Here is a 26367-nt window from a genome sequence, read left to right as displayed (position 1 = left end):
TTTTTTTTTTTTTTGTTGCAGTTTGGCTGGGGCTGGGTTTGAACCTGCCACCCTCAGTATATGGGGCTCGTGCCCTATCCACTGAGCCACAGGCACTGCTCAAAGAGTACTTTTTTCAAAAGTTAAAAAGATTTTCATATAAATATAAAATAAACATGTCAAAGATTTTGTTCAACTCATTAATTATTGAAGCATCTTGTAAGATATTAAACTGGTATGTATAGGCTATTTAATCAAGGAATTTTAGAATAGGATTGCTGGGCTAGACACAAAACTGGTTACAGGGCCATACAGGGCCTGGCCCTGGCCTACAGGGCCATAACTTCTCAACTTTGGGGTTCTCCTTTCCATTAGATAATTGGAGAGAAACTATTTGCAACTTTGCCAGAAAGAAATCTTCCTGTTAATATCTGTCTGTATAGAGTTGTAAACTAGCCCTGTCAAGAGGAAGCACATCAAAAGTGCAAGCTAAGCATTTCCCTGAGGAATAACCTGGGATCTCGTTCACGTTATTTCAAGTTTTAAGTGATTTTTCTCACTCTGTCTTTGCATTAAAAGTCTTTATTGGTCAAAGGATACGTATTTACAGTTAGATAGGAAGAGTAATTTTAAGAAATCTATTATACAGCATGGGAACAATATTAATGATGACACACTGTATTCTTGAAAGATATTGAGACAGTGGATATTAAGTGTTCTTGCCATAAAAATGGTAATTATGTGAGTTTGTGCCTTTGTTAATTAGCTAGATTTAATCATTTACAATATATTTGTACTTCAAAACATCATACGGCACATATATAATTTTATATGTCAATTTTTTAAAAATTGTGAAAAGATTAACACAATAACTAAGAAAATGCCATGAAGGCTGTGTTAACCAGTTTGGTGAAAATATTTCAAATTGTATATAAAACCAGCACATTGTGCCTCATGATTGCATTAATGTACACAGCTATGATTTAATTTAAAAAAATTATGGAAAGGAGGGTCTTGTTAAAATGTATCAGTTTGCACAAGTTTATAGCTTTGATTTTGAGAAACAAATTTGCATTATCCAATACAAAATCTACTCATAAAAAGTGATTTGTATGATTATATATTTTAATGCCCAAATGTTCATGTTTCACAAAAAGATTTTTGGTAACGTCATAGGGTGTGTGTATTCCTAGAAGGCAGTGTTTATGGAGTTTTCACATTCTTGAATAAGTTGGTGTTTGGATACAAGATATGGGAATATTGAGCAATAAACCTCAACATGGCTGTCAGGAGTCTTGTGCTCTGTCCCAAAGTGACTTTCTGCAACTGCCTGTCCTGGTCCCTTGTACTATGCTCTAGGTCTAAACAAACAGAATGACAGGCATTCCTTGAGTTATGATCAAGATGGGTTCTGTAGCTTTGTTCTTAAGTTGAACTGTATGTAAGTTGGAGCAGGCACCTTTACCTATTAGCAGTAATAGCCTCCATTGGTAATTGCAGGTTATATCAGCCAAATGTTTATAACTTGGGGACTTCCTGTAGTAGCCTCCTCTGTTTGTAAGTGCAAGTTTTATGCAAGTTGGATGTTTGTAACTTGGGGACTCCTGTATTCACCCCTAGTCCCATAATACAAAAGGCTTTTTCTAAGGATCTTTGCTTAGGGCTGCTTCCTTGGCTGGAAGGCACTGTGTCACACGCCTGTCTATTGGAATTTATTTTATTATTATTAGATCATAACTGTGTACATTACTGCATTTATGGGGTACAATGTGCTGATTTTATATACAATTTGGAACATTTACATTAAACTAATTAACATGGCATTCACCTAACTTATTTAATTGTTGTGTTTAGACATTTATACTCTACTATTAATATATTTGACATGTACGTTTGCAATACGCACAGTAGGCGAGGTCCCACCGATTACCCTCCCTCCTCTATTGGAATTTCTAATAGCACAATTTAAATAACCTCCACAGAGCACTCCCAGAAGACTTTGGCTCTAAGCATTAGAGTCTAAGGGATATTGCTAATAACTCTTTGCAACCCCCTCAGATCTCTTAATTAGCATTGTCTTATTAGCATTGTCAAATAACAAATAACTTAATTAGCATTGTCAAATAACAAATCAAATAACATGAATTGTTATTTATGAACCTGCCTTGTCTATTCCACTAGATATATGTTTTTCAGAATTACATGTCGGAGTCTTTTTTTATTCATCTTTGCAGTTTGGATGACCTGTGTTCAACCTGGGGCCTTGTGCATCCCATGGCCTCTTAGAGTGTTGAATTGCAGAGAGTTACAGAAAGATGGTGAGGAGAACTTGCCTGGCTTCAGTAATTCTGTCCCTGTGAAGTGTATTAATACTTTAGTCAAATGGCTTTGGTTCATGGCTGAAGACACAATTGAGTACTGATTATGCATTAAGACTTGTACCAGATGTGTTGGATACAGACAAATAGGGCACAACTTCTGTCTTTAAGTCATGCACAGCTTACTGGAGGAAACAGGCATGTAAATAAATAAATGCAATGCTGCAAAACACTTCTCAAACCCACATGGCCTGTGAGTGGTGGAACTGTGATTAAATTACAGGTCTGTTCAACTCCAAAGCCACCAAGTTGAGAATGCTTCCAGAATGGAAAAAGCAGTAGTGCTGACAGTGGAGTTTCCTCACACTCCTTAAGAGCAACAGCCTTGCTGTGCTCTTTAGCTGAAAAGACACATCTTCCTTTGAAAACATTATTAAATCAAGCCATTTTGTTTTATTCACAAATTAGGTCCTCCAGAAGCTGGGGAAAGCTGATGAGACAAAAGATGAACAGTTCGAAGAATACGTCCAGAACTTCAAACGGCAAGAAGTGAGTACCATTTATGTCGTTTCTGGAGTGGGATGTGGTTCAACTGTGTTTTGGTGTATAAATAAAATGGCGTTAAGACTGAAGAAAGAACAGATGGGATTGGCATTAGCTTGAGGGTAGCACTTGCTAATTCTGTAGAACTTCTTGTGGAAGATGAGGGATAGAAGCACTGCAGGAAGAGACCCTGAGTCTATTGGAAAGATGATGTTTCTGATGACTTCTCTTCTACTAAATGTTAGAGAAGCAGGAGGGGGAAAAATGACCTCAATTGTTGCATGCTTCAAGATCATGCATTCTTAACAGGGTTAAATCTCCCCTAAGGGTATTAAAATTGGGTTTTGCTGTGTGAAAAAAAGCTTACTCTTTTAATGAATAAATAAACTATAACTAAATGCACTTTTGATACATAGATAATCCAGGGTGTCTGTGGTATTAAAATTTTATGGTGGGCTGTAATTAGAAAAAATATCTAAAAAGACTCCTTAGGGGAGGTGATAATGAAAAAAGGTTGAGAAACATAATTTGTGATGCTTTTCTCCTTCAGAGGACTGCTATGTGTTTAATACACACATGGATAAAGAAACTTTAGTAGAACTTCCATGATTGACCACCGCCCTACATTGACCATCTCCTTAAGTGGACCTGATTTTCACAGATGGGGCATGTGCCACATGTATCCAATGTATACCTGGCCTACTTCTTTATGTTGACCACCTGCGTATGTTGACCAGTTTGTTAGAGTTCCTTGAGTGGTCAACTTACAGAGGTTCTGCTGTATTTTTGGTATTATCTGTTTTGATCTCTAAGGCTTGGATAGTTGGCTAGAATACATCTTTGTTGTTTTATGTTTATTATTTTATTAGGAATAATTCTAGATAGATTATAAAGAAACTGTATTCACTGAATTTGGTGAGTTTTCCAAAAACTCTTAATGATGATATGTTCACCAATAAACAATGAAACATCAAGTCCCTTGCCAAAACTTATCTTCTTAGAGAGCATGCCTGGGAATCAGGGAGGGGAAGGTTGGAGCAGGGTTCCCTGAGGCTAGATGCCTCAAATCTAGAGATTGTACAGGCGGGGTGGAAGGAAGGCAAGCCCGAAAGATGTTGGAAAATGGGGTTTCAACCTGGGGACCAGATAAATATATGGGTTATCTGCTGTCATTGGAGCTACCAGTGTCCACAGAGGAAATTGTAGCCTCAGGGATGACAGCCGATCGTGGACAATGGTCACAGGTTCTATCCCCCTCCCTTTGCTCCTCTATGCAGTTTCTTTCTTTTGTGTGTGTATCAGGGTTCCTGCTGTAGACATACTATCCATATTTCTCTTCCTCACCAAGAGGGAATATGAGATCCAGGAGGTTTAGAGCCGGGTAGACCAGTCTCCACCAAAACGCATTCTTGAATGTCTCCAATTTCATCCCATGGCTGGGGGTTAACGTGCGCTGTGGATATTCCCTTTACGGAGAATGATAGTGGTGATCTTCCATCTGAAAATGAGAAAAGACACGGGAGTTGTAGAACAAAACAGGAACAGAAAAGTCAACTGTGTCCATATTACCGAATATTGTAGAGAGCTTTGGATAAATGAAGGTAGAGAAGATAATTCCTAGAGAAGTGTTGGATCTAGGCCAGCAGAATAAGTCAGCTCCCAGTCTCCTACAGAGGAGACATGAAGCTGTTCTGTTTTTATCAACTTCTTTGTTCAGTTGGTGAGTTTTCATACATCTTCTGCACGTGGGTAGCTCTTATACGAATCTTCATCTTAAGAGGCAGGAGCCTCCCACGGTTAAACTTTGTCAGTCAGGGCACTGTCACTCTTCAGGGCAATCCCAAATGTCTGCTTTATGGGATTAGGCTTAGAATGAAGAAGTAACTCATGGCTATAGGTTTCTGTACTTAATAATTTACACTCTACTTTTGAAACCTTGTCTGTCTGGCATGTCCTTATGGAGGTAATTGGTTCTCTGGGTTTTTTTCTTTATCACTTTTATGGCATTTTGATGTCATTAGCACCCCACGAGGCTGAATTGAGAATCATTAGGTTTAGTAATTCAGTTAGGCCTAGGAAGCACTTTCCATTTTCTGAAAATAGTGGATTATCATTATTATTATTAACTAGGTAAGGTTTTTTTTGGTCTAAGGTCCCAGAGAAAAGTGTAATTGGTTAAGTAATTAATTACATCAGTTAAATGATATGTGCCACTAGGAGTGAGCAGCAGGGGGCAACTTTATGATGTTGTTCTGTTTTTATCACTATAAAGAGTACTTTTTTTTTCAAATGTTATGGAGTAAATAGTATATGTACTATATTATCACTCTTGAAGATCAAGACCTTAGTTCTCTAAAAAATGTCAGCAGGTTTCCCAATCTGGATAACAGTATCTGGGGTGAACAAGAAATTTGATTTTATCAGATGAAGCCAATAGACCGGAATTTATGTTAATATAAATAATATATTTTTAATATTATTATAAATATTATATATTATAAATGTTGATTTTTATTAAGTATATTGATATTATGTTATAAATATTAATATTTTATATTATAAATATTAATATATTTATATTTATTAATATAAACAATAACATTTCCCAGGGAGTCCCATGACCATCTTTGGTTCACTTTGAAAATATCTTTGCATCAGAAACAGCCTGCATTTCTGAATCTTTCCTTTGATGCTTTTTGTTTTATTCAGAAAGGATAAGTTTACAGTCATAATAGTGGAGTGAGCAAGGAGAGTGCCTTACTCTGTTTATTAGAGGGAGACAAGGAGAAAAGGAAGGAGAATGGGAAGAAGGGAAGTGAGGTATTTATTTATTTTCTAATGGATATAGGTTTCCATACTTGAGAATTTACACTCTATCCTTTAAAACATATGAAAATAAAAAGTTGACAGAGTAGCTGAAGGCTGAATGTATTGATGCTCTATAGAGTATCCCAATATGCGTTGGCAATCAATTCACATATGTTGCCTACACTAAAAAATGTGTGGTGCTTATGTAGAAATGTTAACCTAAGAGGAAGGATCTACCAGGATTGTAGCTACCTCTGCAGTTATTCTTAGCATTAACGTTATAGTGAGCCGTTACTCTAGGCAGAAGGCATCATCTAAAGGCTACATACTCTAAAGGCGTTATATGACCCAGGACATCTAGATTCTATATTTTTTCTTATGAATAATTTTTTCAAATCTCCAAAGATCCTACTGACAATATAAAATGAACCATATTTGAATTTGTGCATTTTAGTATAGTCACTGGACCATGTTCAAGTAGTGCATAATCAGAAAGCAGACCATTCTAGAGTGTTCTTTTTTTGAGACAGAGTCTCACTTTGTTGCCCTCAGTAGAGTACTGTGGCATCATAGCTCACAGCAACCTCCAGCTCTTGGGCTTAGGTGATTATCTTGCCTTAGCCTCCAGAGTAGCTGGGACTACAGGCACCCGCCACAATGCCCGGCTATTTTTTTGTTGCAGTTTGGCCGGGGCTGGGTTCGAACCTGCCACCTCAGTATATGGGGCTGGCACCCTACCCACTGAGCAACAGGCACCACCCATTCTAGAATGTTTACAAAGTATTCGTGTGGGGGCTTGACAATCTTGTTTTTAGATTCCCTTTTATAAAAGTAACGAGAGTTTTTATAGTTATTGCTATGTCCCTGCTTGTTCACGTTGGAAACAAAGGTGGCAGAAAGTCTATGTTTGACCTCTAGCTTGGAGCTTAGGGTTACCCCCAATTTTCTTTTTGATCCCAGCCTTCCTAAAAGGCGGTTTGTGTGAGATGGAGAGTGTGGATGTGAGCACCCTAGTCCACAATAAGAGTTCAAGTAAAGGAAGTGGGAATCTCAATTCTTCTGTTATCTCTGTAGCTTTCTCTTCCCTCTTTGTAGGACCATAGCGGTGTTGTTAAGCAGTTTCTTTCCATGGCCACAACTGAGTAATGGCCTAACTTTGCTGAAACACAAACCAGTGAAAAAGAAATCTTAGGAACTTGAAATCCTCTCCAGTTGTGAATAAGTTGGCTGCTTGAAAGTTGGGCCGTGCCCTCCTGAACCAGCCCCGCCTGGGCTCAGGGATCCTGTTTTACTGCCACAGAATCGAGTGCTGTGCAGGTAAACTTGACAAATACCCGCTAAACTTGAAGCTGACTAGGCAAAGATTATAATTCTGTGTGTACCCCTAAAGTGTTTATTTCTGGGATGGAAACAGTTTGACGGTTTTAGAACCTAGTGTGTATATATATGTATAAATGATTAAAAACAGAAATGTCAGAATATAAGTTTTTTTAAAATTTCAGATTAACATGAGGGCATAAATACTTAGGTTACATGGTTTTTCAAGTTGCAGTTGTGCCCTTCGCCCGGGGGTGTGCTGAGAATATAAGTTTAAAAAAATAATATAAACACAAATGTATATGGCTACAGTAAGCATGTTAACAGGTGGATAAAATTTTTATTTATTGTCAATCATACTTAGATTTGGAAAATTTTTGCTGTTTGCTTGAGCAGATTGGTCATGCCACAGAGGACCATGATGTAAATATGTTAGTGTACCCACTTTTGGTTAAATATTGATAGTGACCTTGTGAGATAGCCACTGTCTTGATTAAATGTGAGTCCATCACTAAATGACAGTGTAGAAAACCTCAGTTGACTTTCAGAGCCTCCTATCAGGTTACCAGACCTTCTGAATGCTGAGGTGCTAAGTTTTGTGCCTTCCAGAGTAGTATTTTTTAAAAATTAGCTGTATTGGAATCACCCTGAAGGCTTCCATACAGCACCTATTGCTGGACCTCACCCCTAGAGTTCCTAATTCAGGCGGTCTGGATGAGCCCAGAGAATCTTCACTTCTGTTAGGTTTCCAAGTGATACTAAGGTACTGGTTGGGGACAACACAGTGAGTACCTGTGCCTTGTCTGTCCTTTCAACTTTTTCCCAAGTGTTTCCTCTGGTTAGTCCCTGAAACTTTTAATCCTATGTTTGATGCTCATTCTTTGTGTCTTTATGACAAATATAAGTAAAGATTTGGTGGTCATTCTCTGGATTAACTGTGATTTGCATATGTCAAACCAATGAAAAAGATCTGATCTTTAACAGGCATGATTTAAGGGCAAAGTGATAGAGTTCCCTTCCTCCTAAGGTCGTGGAACCCGGGAAGCTGAGATCTCTTGTATTAAATGCCCCTGCTCACATCTTAATGAGAATGAGTTTGATGAGGCTCTTTCCAGATAGTCTGGTTTAAGAGGGGAAAGTACAGGAAGCATTAGAATTCTGGACATAGGATGCTGGAGTGGGCAGGATGAAGAGGATTTATCTGGGTAATCATTTAAGTTCAACAAGTACGAGGGCTTAAAAATGAAAATATCTTTCCACTAAGCAGCTGAAACAAGGCTGGAGGGCAAATTTATAGCATTAAATGCTTACATTAGAAACAAGAAATGGTCTGTAATCAATAATCTAATTTCCTACCTCAAGAAACTGGAAAAGAAGAACAAAATAAACTGAAAACAAGAAGAAGAAAGAAAATAGATAAGAACAGAACAGAAATCAATGAAAGTGAAAACAGGAAAGCAATAGAAAATTAAATGAAATAACAAGCTGGTTCTTTGGAAAAAGCAATAAATCACGCCTGTAATCCTAGCAGCACTCTGGGAGGCCGAGGTGGGTGGATTGCTTGAGTGATCGAGTATGAGACCAGCCTGAGCAAAAGTGAGACCTTGTCTCTACTAAAAGTAGAAAAACTGAGACAAGAGAATTGCTTGAGCCCACGTTGGAGGTTGCTGTGAGCTATGATGCCATAACACTCTATCCAGGGCAATAGCTTGAGACTCTGTCTCAAAAAAATAAAGAATAAAAAACAAAAAATTGATAAAATGAAAAAATAAAATACAATAAAATTGATAAACTTCTAGTAGGATTGATAACAAAAAAGGCACAAATTAGCCGTATCAGATATAAAACAAAGGATACAACTAATAGATCCTGTAGCCGTTTAAAGGATAATGAGGGGAGACTATGATCAACTTTGAATTTGAAAATCACAGTGGACCAATTTCTTCATAACCACAGACTACCAAAAATCAATCAAAGTGAAATAAGGTGAATAATTCTATAGCCATTAAAGAAAGTGAATTTGTGGTTTAAAATCTAAAAAAGAAATCTCTAGACCCCCAGATTGTTTCACCACAAAGTTATGACATTTAATAAAGAGTTATCACTGATTTTATACTATCTTTTCCAGAAAATAGAAAAGAAGGGAATACTTCCCATGTGATTTTATGTGGTCAGTATCACCTTGATACCCAAATCAGGTGACAACAGTATGAAGGAAAGAAAAAGTACAGAGAAATATGTTTCATGAACTTACCATGTAAAAATCCTTAAGATATCAGCAAATTAAGTTCAAAAATGTATAAAAAGAATTATATACCTTGGTCAGATAGGATTTATTCCATACATGCAAGGCTGGTTTAATATTCCAAACTCAAACATTATAATCCATAATATAAATAGGGTAGGGAAGAAAACAATCATACGATTGTATTGGTTGATGTAGAAAAATCAAACACCTGTTTATGATAAAAATGCTCAGCAAGTTAGAAACAGAGGGGAATTACATCAACTTGATAAAGAGCATCTACAAAAGCCCTATGGCTAATATCATAATTAATGGTAGGCTGGACGCTTTTCCGCTAAGACTGGGAACAAGGCAAGGATGTTCTCTATTACCTGTAGTACAGTAGGGAAAATGAAACAACAGGCATGCAAATCAAAAAGGAAAAATAAAGCTTTATTTCTGGATGACATGATTGTGTACATAGAAAATGCTAAGACATGAACAAATAACTTAGAACTGATAGAGTTCAGCGAGGTCACAAGATACAAGATCAACACACAAATATCACATTATGCACTAGCGATGAACATGTGGAAATACAAAATAAAAATGCAGTATAATTTAAAGTCAATCCAAAGAAAATGAAATAATTATGTACACACTTTACAAAACACATACCTGGGTCTATGTGTTTAAAATTATAAAATGCTAGTGAAAGAAATCACAGGATTAAAGAAATGGAAAGACAGACTGTGTTCGTGGATTAGAATACTCAGCCCAGTAGAGATGTCAGTTGTTGCTGAATTGACCTATAGGTTAATGCAATTTTTTGCAATTCTTACAGGATCTTTATAGACAGAGACAAGCTTCCTCTAAATTTTATGTGGAAATTAATGGACCCTAAAATAAAACAATGACAAGAAGAAGGCAGGAGTCATTCAGCCTGCTATATAGCTGCAATAAATAAGACATTTTGGAATTGCAGAGGGGTAGACTCAGATTAATAGAACAGAATAGATGAGCAAGAAATAGAACTATACAAATAAGCTCCAGTGATTTTTGACAAATGTGCAAAAGCAGTTTAATAGAGGAAAGATAGCCTTTCAACAAATGATGCTGTAGTGACTGGGCATCCATCAGGAAAACAAACAAGCTTTGACCTTAACCTTGACTTTATAAATAGATCAATGACTTAAATGTAAAACATAAAACCTTTGGGAAAAAAAATAGAAATTCTTTGGGATGTAGGACAAAGAAAAGACTTCGTGGACTTACACCAAACACCCAGTCCAAATGGGAACATTTGATAAATCGAACCTCATCAAAACTACAAACCTGCTCCTACCAACGAAGTGTTAAGAGAATGAAAAGAGAATCTAAACACTGGGAGAAAATATTTGCAAACTACTTACTTATGCAAGAAAGGACTGGTATCCAGAATACATAAACAACTATCAAAACTCCACATTAACAAACCCCAAACAGTTCAATAAGAAAATGGACAAAAGACGTGAATAGATATTTTACTGAAGCGGATGTGTGGATGACGAAGAAGCATTTAAAATAATTTTCAGCTCATATTTAGCCATAAGAGAAATGCAAATCCCATAATATATTATTACACATTTCTTAGAACTGCTAAAATAAAAGCCAGTGACAACTCTAAATGCTGGCAAGGATGTGGCAAAACAGAATCATTCATACATTGTTAAAATGATCCACAGCCACGTTGGAAAATAGTTTGGTTGTTTCTTGAAAAATTAAGTGTGTGGCTGGGTGTGGTGGCTCATGCCTACAATCCTAGCACTCTGGGAGGCTGGGGCAAGTAGATTGCTTGAGCTCAGGAGTTCAAAACCCGCCTGAGCAAGACGGAGACACTGTCTCTTCTAAAAACAGAAAAACTAGCCGGGTGTTGTGGCAGGCACCTGTAGTCCCAGCAGTTGGGAGCCTGAGGAAAGAGGATTGCTGAAGCCCAAGAGTTTGAGGCTGCTGTGAACTATGACACGACAGCACTTTACCCAGGGCGATAGACTGAGACTGCCTCAAAAAAAAAAAAAAAATAGAAAGAAAGAAAAGAAAAGAAAAAAGTAAACATGTACCGTAAAGCTCAACAGTTGCCCTTGTAGGCATTTTTCTCACAGAAATTAAAATTAAATGTATGTTCACACAAAAATCTGCAAACAAAGACTTACAGCAGCTTTATTTTTATAGCTTCAAACTGGCAACACCCCAGATGTCCTTGGAGAAGTGAATAGTAAACAAACTATTATGGTATTGTGTGTTTCTAAGTATGCCATAGTTAGGGCATAGTTATATTAGGGATGTGAGAGGGGGAGGTGGGTATAGTTATAAAAAGTCACAAGGGATTTTTGTCCTGATGGAAAAGTTTCATATCCTGACTGTGATAAATGAACCTACAGCTGTGGTGAAATTGTATAAACCTTCACACACTCACACACACACACACAAATGAGTACAAGAAAACCTGGGAGAATCTTAACGAGGCTGCTGGACTAAGTCTGTCTTGGGGTACTACTGCACCACGGCTTTACATCTGCTATTGTTGAGGAAGGCTGTTAAAGGATATAAGGGCTCACTTTATATTAGTTTGCACAACTGCAGGCGATTCGGTAATTCTCATATAAAATCGAAATTTAAGAATATCCCCTTTTACAGGTTAACCTAGGAAAAGCTTACTGCCTCTGTTGGAACAAATGTGCTTGACAGCAGAAACCAGATTCACGTTCATACGGAGATGGATCAGGGAACAGAAATAAGTAGGCAAGGTGTAAAATAATGAGTGGTGAGGACTGTGTTGACTTACAGACTACAGAGGACCTGCAGAGGCAACCCACATGTGTCCCCCAAGACTATGGCCCAATGTCACCATGTCAGATATTCAAGAAAAGATCAAACCTATATTTTACATGAAATCTCCCAGTTTTATTTTGGGTGTTTTAAATTTTGAAGTCACTTTAAATGGAAGAAATTTTATAATAATAGTATACACAACTGCTTTGCCTAGATTTCTTAATTTCCTAAAGTCATCCTATCTAAATACCCATCCATCCATCCATAGACTGTATTGGCCCTTGCTCTCCCAAGTTTGCTCTATTTATCAGTTGTCTTTCTCTTTATTTTGTTTCCATTAAACCTCTTCTCTTTGCTCACTGGCAAACCAAGGCTGCCTCCCTCCTCTACATGCTAGGGTGTTGCTGTCCCTGGTGTCAGGTAGGAGACCGGAAACAAAACCTTATAACATTTACTGGAGAATCTGTTCATCTCTTGACCTGTCTTATTTATTATTCCATCAGTAAGGATGAGTTTTTCTGGCCTATTGATATTAGAAACTTTAGTCGACATTGAGCTCAAATTCATCCAATCAAGCTATACATGTTCCGGGCATCACTGTACCATTTCCTCTGGAGCCTAGTCCCAATTTGAGAAATCCTCCTTTAGGAAGCTCTTTGTGTTACTTCTCTGACGTTTTCTTTTTGTCTGTCCTACTCTGTTACTCACCTTTAATTGTATTTTACCTTGTAATATTAAATTAAGCATGCCAGCTGGGAAGTATTCCATTCCTCAGCCTTCATTTAGAGACCAATTCTGTATATTTTCCACTCCCCCTTGTGAAGCAAGCTCATTATGTAGCTCTGAATGAGCCCCCGGTTGACTGTACCAGTCTGGTAATGGGCTGCAGAGAATTAGATGTATCTCGCGTCCCAGCCTAGGAGACTGTCTGAAATAGCTTGGAACATCTGCGTACAGGAGCTGCAGTCGATGTGCAGATTCGCAGCAGTTTCATGGCTCCCATGGATAGTGATTCTCTCTCCTAAGTCACTTTGTAAGTCCCACCATTGACACCGCCACTTGGGTTGCAGTCTGAATGAAGGTGCTATGTAGGAGGACTGTCTTATGGTGACTGACTGAAACCTGGAGCCAGACATATTTTTAAGTGTCTTTTTAGCAATCTCATACTAGAATTACATATTAGATTGTCCATCAACGCACTAAGTCTCCCTGAAGTGGTAGACGCAGTGAAACATTATAGTTGAGGTTCTGAATAGCCATCACCTGCAGGCCTTTCAAAAATCATGTCCTGGATCTTACTCCAGACTTCTGCGTCAGGTCACACTTTTGACTGTGTCTCTGAAGAGTTATCCTATGATGTTAACTACATAGATGCAAGCCTGAGATTACACAGAAACAGTAAAATGCTTCCCTTAATTGTATATCCACTTGAATATGTTCCCAAACCTGGTTAATTATAAGAATCTTCTGAGAAGCTTTAAAAATTGCTTAAAATTTCCAATCCCCATTTGACAGGCTTAGGCAAATACAGTGATAAAGTATTTTTATTGTTAAACCTTTCTTCAAGTAGAGCTTTGATATTATAAAGTGGTTTGTATCCTGTCTGCTACTTGATTGTAATAGCAATCCATAATTATAATTCTGCTTTGCATATGAGAAAACTGAGCATATGTCATAAAAACTTCATGTTAGAAGCAAACTTGATTACTCTTTTGGCCATTGGTATTCATGTTTCCTCAGGTAGTAATTTGTCTTATTGGTTTGATTTTTCTCATACCCATTGTTAAGTGGTTCTTATACAGCTGCATAAAGTATTCTTGTGTACTCTGGGGCCCTCTTTTACTACCATAGTTAACGGTATAAAACAACTTTCTGAAAAACTGAACTGTGTTTGATACTTGGAAGTACAAATTCAAAACAAGGAAGCATAAATTGCAAGTCACTTGTTTCAGGGAGGTTTTATTTATGCCTCGTGAAGATACGCCTTTGCAATATGACAGGTGGCAGAACTTAGCTTAATGAAACGTTTATGAAACACCTACTCTTTGCAGAGTTTATCATTTAGAAGGTATTGGGTGGCATGATTAATAGTGACATGCAGCGTTTACTGACTGGGTGATACATGCCAGGTACTCAGGAAGTGAATACTATTTATTATCATCCTCGTATTCTGGTGAGGACTCTGAGGCCTAGAGAAGGTGAGTAACTTGCACCAAGTTGCCCAGTTAGAATCAGCAGAGCTCACATTGTAAATCCAGGCAGTGTGATACCAGAGCCCACAGACTTAACCACTGTGCCTGTGAAGCATGTGGAATGAACTCTGTGGGGTTGTGAGCTTTTGAGAAAAACTTGTGCACACTTGGTATTTTTATTTGAAGGCTGCATCTTGTGAGCATGGAAAATGGTACCTTTAGTTAAATTTTTCTTGTCGAAGTCCAAGGATCAAGCTTCTTGTTGGGCATCCTCACCCCTCATCTTCCAGCACCCCTGTCTTTGCGGCCTGGGGCACAGAGGTGGGAGAGAGCAGAGGACAAGAAGGAGGGCTTTTGAGGCAGGTTATAGGACTTGAATAACTTGTACAACCCAGATTCAGGTTCTGGCTTGCTGTCTGCTAGATGTGTGACTTGGGGCAAGTGCTTCTGTTTCCTCACTTGGAAAAATATGCCCATCTCTCTGATGATGAGTTATCAGAGTTGTGACAGTTGAGGACAGTTTCTGGAACAAAGTGACCACTCAGTGTTCAATTTTGTGGTTACATTGCCATGTCAAAGGCTTCCTTTGAGGGCATTGTTTAATCACATACTGAACTGTGTTTCCCCAAATTCATATCTTAAAAGTACTAACCCCCAGTGCCTCCGAATGTGAATGTATTTGGTGATAATGCCTTTGAGGAGATAATTAAGGTTAAATGGGGTCATGTGGGTGAGACTTACTCCAGCAGGACTGGTGTCCTGATAGCAAGAGGGAGAGGCAACAGGGGAGCACACATGCACAGGGGTGCATGACAAAAGGCCATGCAAGGACACTGTGAGAAGGCGGTTATCTGCCCAGAACGAGGAGAGGCCGACACCTCCATCCTGGATTTCTAGCTTTCAGAATCCTGAGCAAATGAATGGGTTTATTTTGTGCTGTTATCTGTCTGTTCTTGGTGCCACCCAGTCTGTGGTATTTTGTTATAGCAGCCCAGGAAAACTAAGATAGACATCATAAAGGACAGTTGCAGAAACCCTGTGAATGTTATATTGTGCCTGCAATAATGACAGCTAAGGCTCTTCCTTCCACTAATGCATCTCTGTACCTTGACATAGCAGTTGCTTTTCTAATGCTTGGTTATGATAGAACATTATAGATAGAGGTGGCATCTACACCAGGAAGAATTGTCGTCAGGGTGGGGCCCGTATAAAATTTCCCTTGGTTTTTAGGTCAGCTTCCCCTGAGCTTCCCCAGTATATGCAACACTGGTAGTCAAGTGAAGGTTGAAGAGGTATTTAAGTGACACCCTAATGTACCATGTAAGTCAGATCTCTTCACGTGCCTGCACACAAGCACGTGGGAAAAACTGAATGGCTTTTCATGGGGCCTGCACTCAAGACATTAAAGCTTATCTGGCAGTGCATCCAGTCTGCGTGTTTTGATGATTTGACAGTTCTGAGAAGGCAGCTCTGTCCCCTTCCATACCCAATGGGTTAGTTTTTCCAGAAGATCTGAATGGAGACCTGTATCAACTCAAGTTAGTTGGCTTAAAGGAAATAAATGGAGAAAGGGTACCTGTGACTTTGTTGAAAGGTAGAAAGTATGTGAGATTTCATTTTCAGATTGTAGGTATTCTTGGAGTTGATGACAGAGATGGTTGGAAAGTGGATCACGAGTCTTCCCAAAATTGTGGGAGCCGAGATATTGTCCTTAATGTCCCTCTCTGCTCTGTGCACCCCCCTCATCGTCCCAGGAGTAGTATTTCAAACATCCACTCTTATTTCTTATCTATCTTCCATCTTCCTCATGAATAATATCCATGAAGAAGTAAAAAAAAAATCAGAGAAATTGTTCTATGAGATCAATGGTGGGTTCTTAATGACAGCTCTTGTTACTACAAAGAGCTCCAAGCAAGGAAACAGAAATATATATTTCAGAGATCCTGATGATTTTACTGCTGAAAAATTTCCATCCTCCAATTTAACAGCACCTGCACCAGTCATAGGGAGAGTGCTATTTCTTCAGAAATCAAGTGTCTGTGGTGCTCAGAAGCCAAATGTCTTTGATCATAAGTGGATCCACATATTCTGCCTTATTACTTATCTGTTCATCAAGGTGCTGATTACGGCCTCATTAAATCTCATCTACTTGATAATCTAATTTTCTTCTAAGCTTCAAAAAATGAGAAGCAAATTTATTAACATTGCCTTTGAGATTAACTTGTGTGAACTCTGAGAAATTGAGCCAATTTAAATTTTGATATGTTACTTGAGCCATTTTCAAGAGAAAAATGTCAGCAAAGGCCAAAAATAATAATGTGACTGTGGGAGCTTCTGTGAGCTTATGATCACAGAGCAGATGACAGGAGCACCTCTATGAAATACCAGCCTGTGAAGTTCCATCTCCTCAGATCCACTTTTCATACATCTGGTAGTGCCGCTTGCTTTTTCCACATGAGTCCTTTAAAAAACGTCGACTCACAGTTAGTGTCTAAGTTACAGAGGCAATTTGATGAAAACATTTTCTGTAATGGGTGTGGTGTTTTCATTCTCCTTTTCCTTTTTATAACACAAGCTACCTGTAAAAATAAATCAGTATGACATTTACCATATAATCATGTCAATTCTATAAGCTATTGCTTGTTTAATCGATTAAAAACCTATTGCTTTAAGGAATTTTCCAGATGACATAACTTTAATAATAAAATCCACTGGTTTCAGTTTTGCAAGTATGGTCAGTGCCAGAGTGACACTCAGTCCCTTCCTGGGTGTCATGCACCAGGTGGTACGTAGGAATGGTGCCCGTAACATGTGCAGTGATTGCTACTTCCCTGAGTGTAATTCCATAGAGATCATTAGTTTCCTCTATGCATTTTGTTGATTTAGTTCAATTAAATTAATACCTCAACTACAGCTTTTTTCTTCTGTGCAGAAATAAGAAGGGTTGGAGGTAAGTTAACACAATTATCCCTCTTTAATAACTCTTAAAGTCTGAGGCATGAATATTGCATGTAATTGTTAGTGCCAAAATTTAGAGTATCCAAACAATAAAGAATTTGGCCCACTATATTTTCGAAGTGTCACTCATCACACCTAATTCAGCCCCACTTTTGAGCTCAACACCTGCAGACTGCTTGCCACAACTAAGAGACTCACTTCTTTGTGTCAGTCTGAAGAAGCTGTTCTTATCAGGACATGGCAGAGCATGAGAAAGCATCTGTAACTCTTCTATGCTCTTACCAGAGGGAAGTAGGAAATTTTGATATAGTGGTGTTCATAGCTGCTCCTTTGACACTATATAGATTGATTCTTTACATGCTTGATGGCCAGGTGCAGTGCCTCCTACCTCTAATCCCAGCACTTTGGAAGGCCAAGACAGAAGGATCAGTTAAGGCCACAAGTTCAAGACTAGTCTAGTCTAGGTAACATAGCAAAATCCTGTCTCTACAAAAAAATTAAAAACTTAGCCAGGCATGTTGTGACAGGTGCCTATTGACTTAGCTACTTGGGAGGCTGAGGCAGGAGGATCACTTGAGGCCTGGAATTCAAGGTTGCAGTGAGCTATGATTACACTAGTTTACTACAGCCTGGATGATAGAAAAAGACCTTGTGTCAAAACAAAACTAACAAATACGTAAATAATTTGAAAACCTTGAGTAGGTACGGTGGGGTGGCTGTCCAAGGTGCTGAAGAGACACAAGTGAGAGCTGTCCAGCTGCCTGTCCAGGAGCCCACTCCCTTCACCCCACCCCCACCCCCAGACATATAGGCAAGTGATTAAGGAACTGGTGTTACTGAGAACAACTTGGAAACACACTGAGTTAGGTATGGAGTGTGATTTCTTTTTACTGAGTAATAATCTCTGAACTATTCCTTGCTGATGTGCTTGCTGCACTGTTTCTGTAACTATTGAATTAGATTTTTAACTTCATTCTAGTCCTTAAGGGCTCATACGCTGAGTAACGCCTATAGGAATAAGACCAGGAATCAACACCACTTGGCAAGGGAATGAGGGGATGTTTCTGTTAGAGGCAGTCAGTCACTCTCTGACCTTTGTGCTTTGGGTGTGGTTGCTAATTTTTGGCATGTCCATGTGCTTTGTGCTTTGGGTGTGGTTGCTAATTTTTGGCATGTCCATGTGCTTTGTGCTTTGGGTGTGGTTGCTAATTTTTGGCATGTCCATGATGAGACCCAAAGTGACCTGGGCTTGTTTTCGAGGACAGCTGGGAAAGGGAACTGGAGAGAACACTTCCTTCTCCCCAGCCCCATGGGAGTGTGAGATCCCACAGGAGGGAATGGGGGAGAACAGCTTTAAAGAGGAAGGGAGGGCAGGCTGCTCCCTTGGGCTATGTGGAAAGAAAGTGAGGCCTAGGGGACTGTCTGGGGTTGAGAAGTGGCAGCTCCTGACACTGGTACATGTTTCAGATGAAAAAAAGAAAGAATCGTGACTACCACCAAGGCCATTTCATTGTATTATATGCTGAGCAAGGAATTTTATAGGTGGAAGATCCTGCTTGGATCTTGTCCACAGAGGAGTGTAACTCAGCAATTCAGATAATTATAATAGAGTCCCTTGCCCACCTATCGCCATGAGCTCTGAAGACAGTGTAACCAGGAGAAAGAATAATAATTTTATCATTTCTTGTAGAGAATGTTATAACAAAATAGAAGTAAAAATTCAGGCAAGCAGTCTGAAGCATGAAGAACTTTGAATCTGTGCTCTGCACACACACACACATATGCACACATGATACACAATTCACAGCTAAATTGCTGAAATTATAATTTTCAGAGGAATTTGTAATGAACTTCAAATTCAGTGAAATCTTAGCAATGCCATGAGAATTTGTTGATTTAAAATATCTGTGATTCATGCAGAATAATGATGTTAAGGAAATTTCATTAGGCAAGAGGTTTTGCACAGAATAAACTATTCTGTGACATGTTGTACGTGAAGCATTTCTGTCCAGAGCCTTTAACCTTTTTGATTCAGGCGGAATTTTAGATGCGATTCAGTATGGTTATTACTGAGGGATTTATGAAAACTTAATACTCATGGGGAAAACTAAGCATTTTAATAATTGGAAAAGAAGAAAGTCATTTACACTAGCCTCCAATTTATCTGCTTAAGCTGAACTCATTTAGTTAAGCCATTAGTATACAATTTGAACTTTCTTCCATTTTCATATCAAAAATTTCTTCTGAGATTCACACTTCATTTTGTAAAAACCATTCGTGATGCCCTTTGTTGGGATGAATCCAGTGTATGGACTGGAGCCTGAATTATTTTATTCTTTCCAGTTCTGAAAGAAAAAGCAAAGACTTAATTGTGGGTTTAATTTATTCCTTGTATGTTTGGAAGAATGTTCTTCCCTGCTAGTCTTTTGCTATTTTTGGATACTCTGAACAATCTTGGAGTCTCAGAACCGTCAGTTTTCATGGGGAGTCTGCGTGATTTTCTGAGGGAAACCAACCTTCTAGACGAGAAGTGAGTCTTGCTTTAACTCAGTGTCTCTCACGCTTTTCCATGGAAGGACCACAAAGAGCAAAGCAGAGTCCTAAAGCAGAGGGCTGGAAGCAGCAGCATCTGTGAAGCTCTGGGTTTTTCTTCTGGGCAGCTTTTCATTCTGCTTGGTAAACAGGTGGTCTGGCTTAGTGGTTGTAAAACGGTTTCCATTTGCCCCCCTCCACCTCAATAAATTGATGCTCCAGAGAGATGTTTTAGGTTTGTTTTTTGGTCTTTGGCCCTAGACAACCAGCAAGTACCCTAAGGTTCTATACCTACCCAGTTTGAGAAACGTGGCCTTGGTGGGTTCAAACCCTTCTCATTGTGTCTTGCCCGGTTAGGTTTTGGGTTCAGTTTCAGTGCAGATCCAGGTAAATGACATGTCCGATTTCAGATATTTTCTTCCTAATGAATTTGTCACGGCTGTTTGCCGTAACCTGACTCTGGAGCCGTGCTTCTTTCTCTCTGGACCACTCTGTCTCTTCCCGTCACTCGGCCACCACTTGCTAATGACCCACATTGTCCTCAACCTTTTCACTGTGGGTTCCTTTCTGGATTGTTGTTGTGAGTGCCTTCTGTGCTTGTCCGTTCACTAACCCAGTGGGACTTTTGTCGCTGCGAGATGTCAGCCTTCTCCACCTTTCAGCATTTCACTCTTGATGGTGAATTGTTTTATCAGGAGGCTCAGGCTAGGTTATGCTTTGGGAGCAATATCTCAGTGGCTTAGAGAAGTGAGAAACCATGGAGATTTGTTTTTCATTCCTGACAATGTGAATGGAGGCTGCGCTTCCTGGTCCATTTGTTCCAGATCCAGGTTTCTGGAGAAGCAACCCTGTCTGGAACATTGTGGGGCTCATGGCCAGGGCAGAAGAAATGGCAGCACTTTGGGATGGCTCTTCCAGCTCAGAAGTCGCAGCACATGTCACTTCCACTTACTTTATTGGCCAAGTCAAGTTCCACAGCCAACCCTGACGTTACTGAGGCAGTAAGTGTGATCTTTTTTCCAAAGCAGACATGGTAGAGAGATATGGCACAGATAGACTGGAGTAAAATCTCCCAAAGCCATATTTTTTTCAGCTTTTTATTTACTCAGATGACATATGCCTGTCACATTAGAGATCTTCAGTAGGGGAGAGACTCACTTCTCTGTTGCAGTTTTTTCTGGGTGGTATCGAGGACCTCCTCCTGACTTTTCTGGATCCTTTCCGTCCTCTGCTTTTGCTCAAGCCTTTATCATCAGCATCTTCTCTGCGTCTCCCCCATCCTCTCCCTGGACGTTGTTTCCTAGTATACGCTACTGTTTTGGAACCACACCACAATTTGTTTTTGTTTTTGTTTAGCTCACAGCAGTTTGCTATCACACTGTGTTTCCGACTAGCTCAGCAAAATAAGGGCAGCCGAGAGTTTGGATTTTAAATTGTCCTGAGACACTGTAAAGGGAGGCAGTTGTTGGTACTTTGATGATTCCTGTTTTGCCATTCTGAATGGAACCATTCTGTTCTAACTTCATATATGCCAGCAAATGAATTAACAGTAAGCTTTTTTTATATTAACTTTAAGCTTTTATCCCATAGTGCCTGGGCTGACAGAGCTGCAAAAGTAACTTGAGCTTAACTCAAATACAGAAAACCTTACCAGAGAAAATTGCATAAATTAAACCAAAATAATGTCATTATCCTTCAAGATGCCAGTGCTATGTGCAAAATATCCTCATCTGGAATTTCTTTTGGAGTCCAGCATAGTCGTGAATAAGCACTTTTTTAAAGATTATTTTTATTAATCCTTATCTGTCTTTAAATATGATGGGCATTTTGTCTTTACTTTGTACTTGACTTTAGAATACTTTGAATAGCTGTTGCAATGCAAAATGTAATTTTCCCTGCAGTGCGTATTTTTCTGCTCAGTTATTTTAGTTTCCCTACTAGATCATAATATACAGAGGAAAGACACTACACCCCCCACTACTTTTTCTGAAAAATACCTTATGGAATTGAATGAGTGTTGGAGTTGCTATCTTATTATTGAACTCAAGGTGGTGCCCTTCTGTATGCCAGCTCTCAGCAATTTTGTTAAATGATGATGCATGTGGTTAAAATGCATGTATTTTTTATTTCCAGGTGTAATGATATAGCAGACCCTGTAGTTGCCCAGCTGTGTGCCCCACTAGCTGCCTTTTCTGAGCCCACTAGACTTATTTGCAACTGTCAATATTGGCAACTCTTTGCCTGAGGCCTTTCTCTGGTTTCTGCAGCTCTCTCTGTCTTTATATAGACATTCTGGGGAATTAGTGTAACCCAGGAGCAGCTCTCAACCAGTAATTGACAGGAGATCAACACCCCAGATCCCATGGCTCCCAGTTAGGGCATCTTATGGTGTTTGACTGATTCTGTCTCCCAGAGTTTCCCAGAGGGACTGAGGCCCAGCTGCCCTTGGTGGTAGCCTGATGGTGACACCTGGTATTGGCTTTCTTCCCTTCCCCACCTCTTCTGCACTCTGCTCTTAACATTTCTTAGATTAACTCCAAATTAAAGTCCTTGCAATCTAATCCTAGTTTCAGAGTCTCTGAGTTTCTAAGGGGAAGCCAAACCCAAACCAAGCATTCCTATGTCAGAATTTACAAGTTAACAATTTCTCTGTTACAGTGCAGTCCCATAAAAATATAATGCAAACCACATACATAGTTCACAATTTTCTAGCGTGGTCACTAGAAAAAAAAAGTGAAAGAAACAGTAACTTTAATAATGTAGTTTATTTAACCCAATGTATCTAAAATATTACCATTTTCACCTGTAACCTATATAAGACATTTTGACTTTTTGATGCTAAGTCTCTAAAATCTGTATAAAATATACTTACACTGTAATGTAAGATGTACTTATGATACACTGTAATGTAAGATGTACTTATGATACATCTCAGTTTGAACTATCCACATACAAGTATCAACAGCCACATGTGGCGAGGTACTACGGTCTTAAATAATGGTGATCAGTTCCTTATGGCTGTTGACAACCCATGTGTCAAAATCTACACACTTGATATCTCTTGAATATACAGGAGGCTGTATCATGGATCATATTTTCTACTCCACAAATTCCTGCCTTCTCTTATTGCTTTTCTAAGCTTAATAAAATCTCTGCGAGCATCTAGTCAGATGGGCACTATTCCCTTGTTTAGCCTGTGTGCACATATTCATGCTTTTTCAAGAGTGAGCTTCTGGCAGTGGTAACGTTGAGACTTACTGCTTCTTACATGTTTGCATGCAAAATAAGGACTATTGTTTAGCATCTCTGTGCTCGTGTGTCTTTCAGGCGGAGGGTACCAGACTTCAGCGAGAACTCCGGGGATATTTAGCAGCCATCAAAGGTAACGTGTCTGAGCTGTTTCACTGTGTGTGACCAAGCACCGGTTGTTCTTGGAATTAATGAGTGGTGGGATTGAGTGTTAATTTACAAAGCCATTTGTCTTCCTGGCAGGATGGGTACTTGAACACAGGTGTTCCATTCCACCTACCCCCCCCCCCCCAAATTGCCATTGAAATGATAATGAGAATCTGCCAAAAAAAGTGTCTGCCCTTATGCTGGAAACTAAGAATAAATGCCACCTACGTGCTAGAGATTTCTAGGAAGATTGTTAGATAGAGGGAGCTTGAGACTTTGTTTAAGAAAAGCCGCAGCTAACTCAGATCCTGAGGGAGAGCTTGTCCCAAGAGAAGAACATAACAGACACACACTAAAGCCCTCTCCCTGGAAAAGTGAGGGAAGGTGGCAGAGGCAGGTGGAGAGTCTTCAGGAAGTGCGGCCCTGGACTGCCTGTGCCTGTGTGGATCTTCAGCACTTGCAGCCCGTCCAGTGTACAAGGCGTGTGAATGGGGAGGCTGTGGGGCTGATGTCTGGACTCACCAGTGCAAGGCAAAGAAACGAGGCCAGTGGGAGGGAGAGAACAGGAGTGGGAGGTATGTGCAGCCCAGGCCTTCTCTCCATCACCATGCTCCCTGCCCCGGGTCTGAGCCACTGGTACCCATGGTTAGGACCTGTCAGTCAGATTTTGAGGTTAGTGGAGAGAGAATGGATCTCCTGATAAGGGTGTTGGGAAAACTGGCCAGACAAGTAGAAAACAGTGAGATTCTCCGTCTCACTCTTGATTCCCTCCTTCCCAATTCCAGATAAAGATTTAAATATGTATACAAAGACATGTGCTAAAGTGCTGGAATAAAATATTTAGTCTTGGGTAGGCAAGGTTTTTATAATGATCATACTCAGAAACCACAAGACTGAAATATTGTCATTCACAAGGGGAGGGGGGAGGATGGGTGGAGGGAGGGTGAGTGACGGGACCACATCTATGGTCCATCTTACAAGGGTACAGGTGAATCTTTTGAAGTGTAGAATATAAATGTCTTAACACAGTAACTAAGAAAATGCCATGAAGGCTATGTTAACCAGTTTGGAATATTTGAAATACAAATATTTCAAATTGTATATAAAATGAGCACACTGTACCCCATGACTGCATTAATGTACACAGCTATGATTTAATAAAAAAAAATAAAAACACCATTTTGGCAGCATTTTTATTGAAAGTGAACCAAGGCATAAAGAAGTAAGTAAAAGAAAATGATTTGGTTAAATAAAAAATGGGTAAAACACATGAACAGCAAATTAGCCACAGAGGAACTAGAGATGAGAAATAAATGTGAAAAATGCTTATCGTCACAAGGAGTCAAAGAGTATTAGGAAGAATCAAAAGGAAGTTGCTGTCTTTTTTCCTCCACATGTTAAAGACATTAAAACACAAATATCATAATACCTAATGCTGGCAAAGCCGAGAAGCGTGGACCCCTTTTGTGCATTACGAGTAGGACAACTTTTTTGGAAAACAATTTGGCAAAAGCCATTAAGTGAGTATTCTCTTTTTTTATTCTTTAATGTCACGTCTTTTGACAGTTCTATTTCTAAGAATTGATTCTCAGAGTTTCAATGTGGATGTATAAAATTGAGATAAATGAAGTGCAAAGAGGTTTCTGTAGCTTGTCTGTGGTCACATGCCTGGCGAGCAGCAGGGCTTGAAACTCTGTTGTGTCTTTCTCCTGAAGCTTGATGTTTATCCGTTGTCTTCTACTGCTCTTGGACTTTATTGTAGGGCATTAGTTTCACGAATTCGAGTTCATCTACACAATGGAATAATGGCCACTTAACTAACATTACTTCTTATTGAGCAAGCCTCAGGGGTCCTCAGACTTTTTAAACAGGGGGCCAGTTCACTATCCCTCAGACCATTGGAGGGCCAGACTGCAGGCCCCAGGACGAGTCGGCTGCTAAGCAGGACAGGCAGTGGCGGCAAAAACACCCGGTGGGCCGGATAAATGTCCTAGGCGGGCCGCATGTGGCCCATGGGCCGTAGTTTGAGGACGCCTGCATCTATACTAAGCATTTTAGGCATATCACCTTTGTAATCTTCTAATGCAGGTGTGATCAATGTCATTAATTCCCTTAACTCTGTTTTACCTTTGCAAAGAAGTAAGGCTCAGAAAATTTAACTTGTGCAGATTCTTAGAGCTCATAATTAATTGTTCCAATATTAACCTTAAGTATTTAATAGTTTAGTCCGAAAACAGAACCCACTCCAGTTATTTCTTTCATTATTTATTTAAGATCTGAACAAGAAGTTATACATTATTTTACTAATGATAATAGTTGTTGACTATTTATGTGCCTGGACTTTCTCTATGTTTGCTGTTATTTTTTATGTTGATAAATTTGTTGAATGAATGAGTGAACTATAGAATTTGGTCTATTTTACCTCCTTGATATGAAGGAAAGCTGCTTATAAAAACTGGTAGAATTTTTTCCTTAATGTGGTCTAGAAGGAGACTTCACTGAGCGAGGCTCCAGAGAGAAGCTGGTGACACATCAAAGAGACCTTTCTATTGGGCTGTGCCTGGATCCCACTTCTAATGGTCCCATCTCCATGTGGAGGAGAAAGGACTTGACATCAGCTTCACCCCTTCTGGGGTTCTGCTGATTGATTAATGATATAATAAGTGATACTCCAAAGAAGGAAATGCCTGTTTAAATTACTTTGGCCAAGGTTTTATAGAATGAAACAGGTTACTACTGACTTCTGAAAAGTCGATTCCAGAAGGCCTATGGGGTAGACAGGATTCCCCCATTACTGGATTGTAGAGTCCTGTCCTCTCGATGTCCTATGAAGAATTAGTAGTGTTCCTAGGAGTGACATTTTGGGTTTGGGGAAAATACTTGATGACAAAGGATACGATTGAGTAGACCATAACTTGCATTTTCAAAGAGCTTTCATGGTGAATTGTTTTTGGTTTTTACAAAAAATAACTCTAGGCAATTAGTCATACTGTAACACAGGCAGCCTGGTAACAGTATTAGAGCAGAGTGAGACCTGGTCCTGGAGAGTCCTGGGCCCTGGGACGACTGTGGGAGAATCCCTGAGCTTCTCAGTTTCCATTAGTCTCTCATCTAAGTTCCTCCACTTTTCTCTGAAGCCCCCAAAAGTTCTCAATGGGGATTCTTTGAAATTGGGTTAAATGAATTCTCCCGTTCATCTTACTATCCTAGATTTCTGGGTAGCGTTCTCTGAAGGTCTTTATGATTTCTGCTGATGCTTAGGCTTATGCTCTCATTCATTTTAGCAGTA

At 39.4% G+C, this 26367-nt stretch overlaps 1 protein-coding gene across 1 annotated transcript in view; it reads left to right on the top strand.

Annotated features, from left to right (window-relative positions):
• Positions 1 to 26367, top strand: part of AMPH (amphiphysin) — a 201056-nt gene that overhangs the window by 95253 nt on the left and 79436 nt on the right. The window contains exons 2-3 of the mRNA XM_012809958.1: positions 2766 to 2846; positions 23010 to 23064. Coding sequence (XP_012665412.1) covers positions 2766 to 2846; positions 23010 to 23064 — 136 coding nt within the window. The remainder of the gene's footprint in view (positions 1 to 2765; positions 2847 to 23009; positions 23065 to 26367) is intronic.

Source organism: Otolemur garnettii, unplaced genomic scaffold (assembly GCF_000181295.1).
Source record: "Otolemur garnettii isolate 467f Iridium unplaced genomic scaffold, OtoGar3 scaffold00119, whole genome shotgun sequence".
NCBI lineage: Eukaryota > Metazoa > Chordata > Mammalia > Primates > Galagidae > Otolemur > Otolemur garnettii.
Note: the sequence above shows the minus strand (reverse complement) of the source record. Positions and strands in the feature narration are given on the sequence as shown.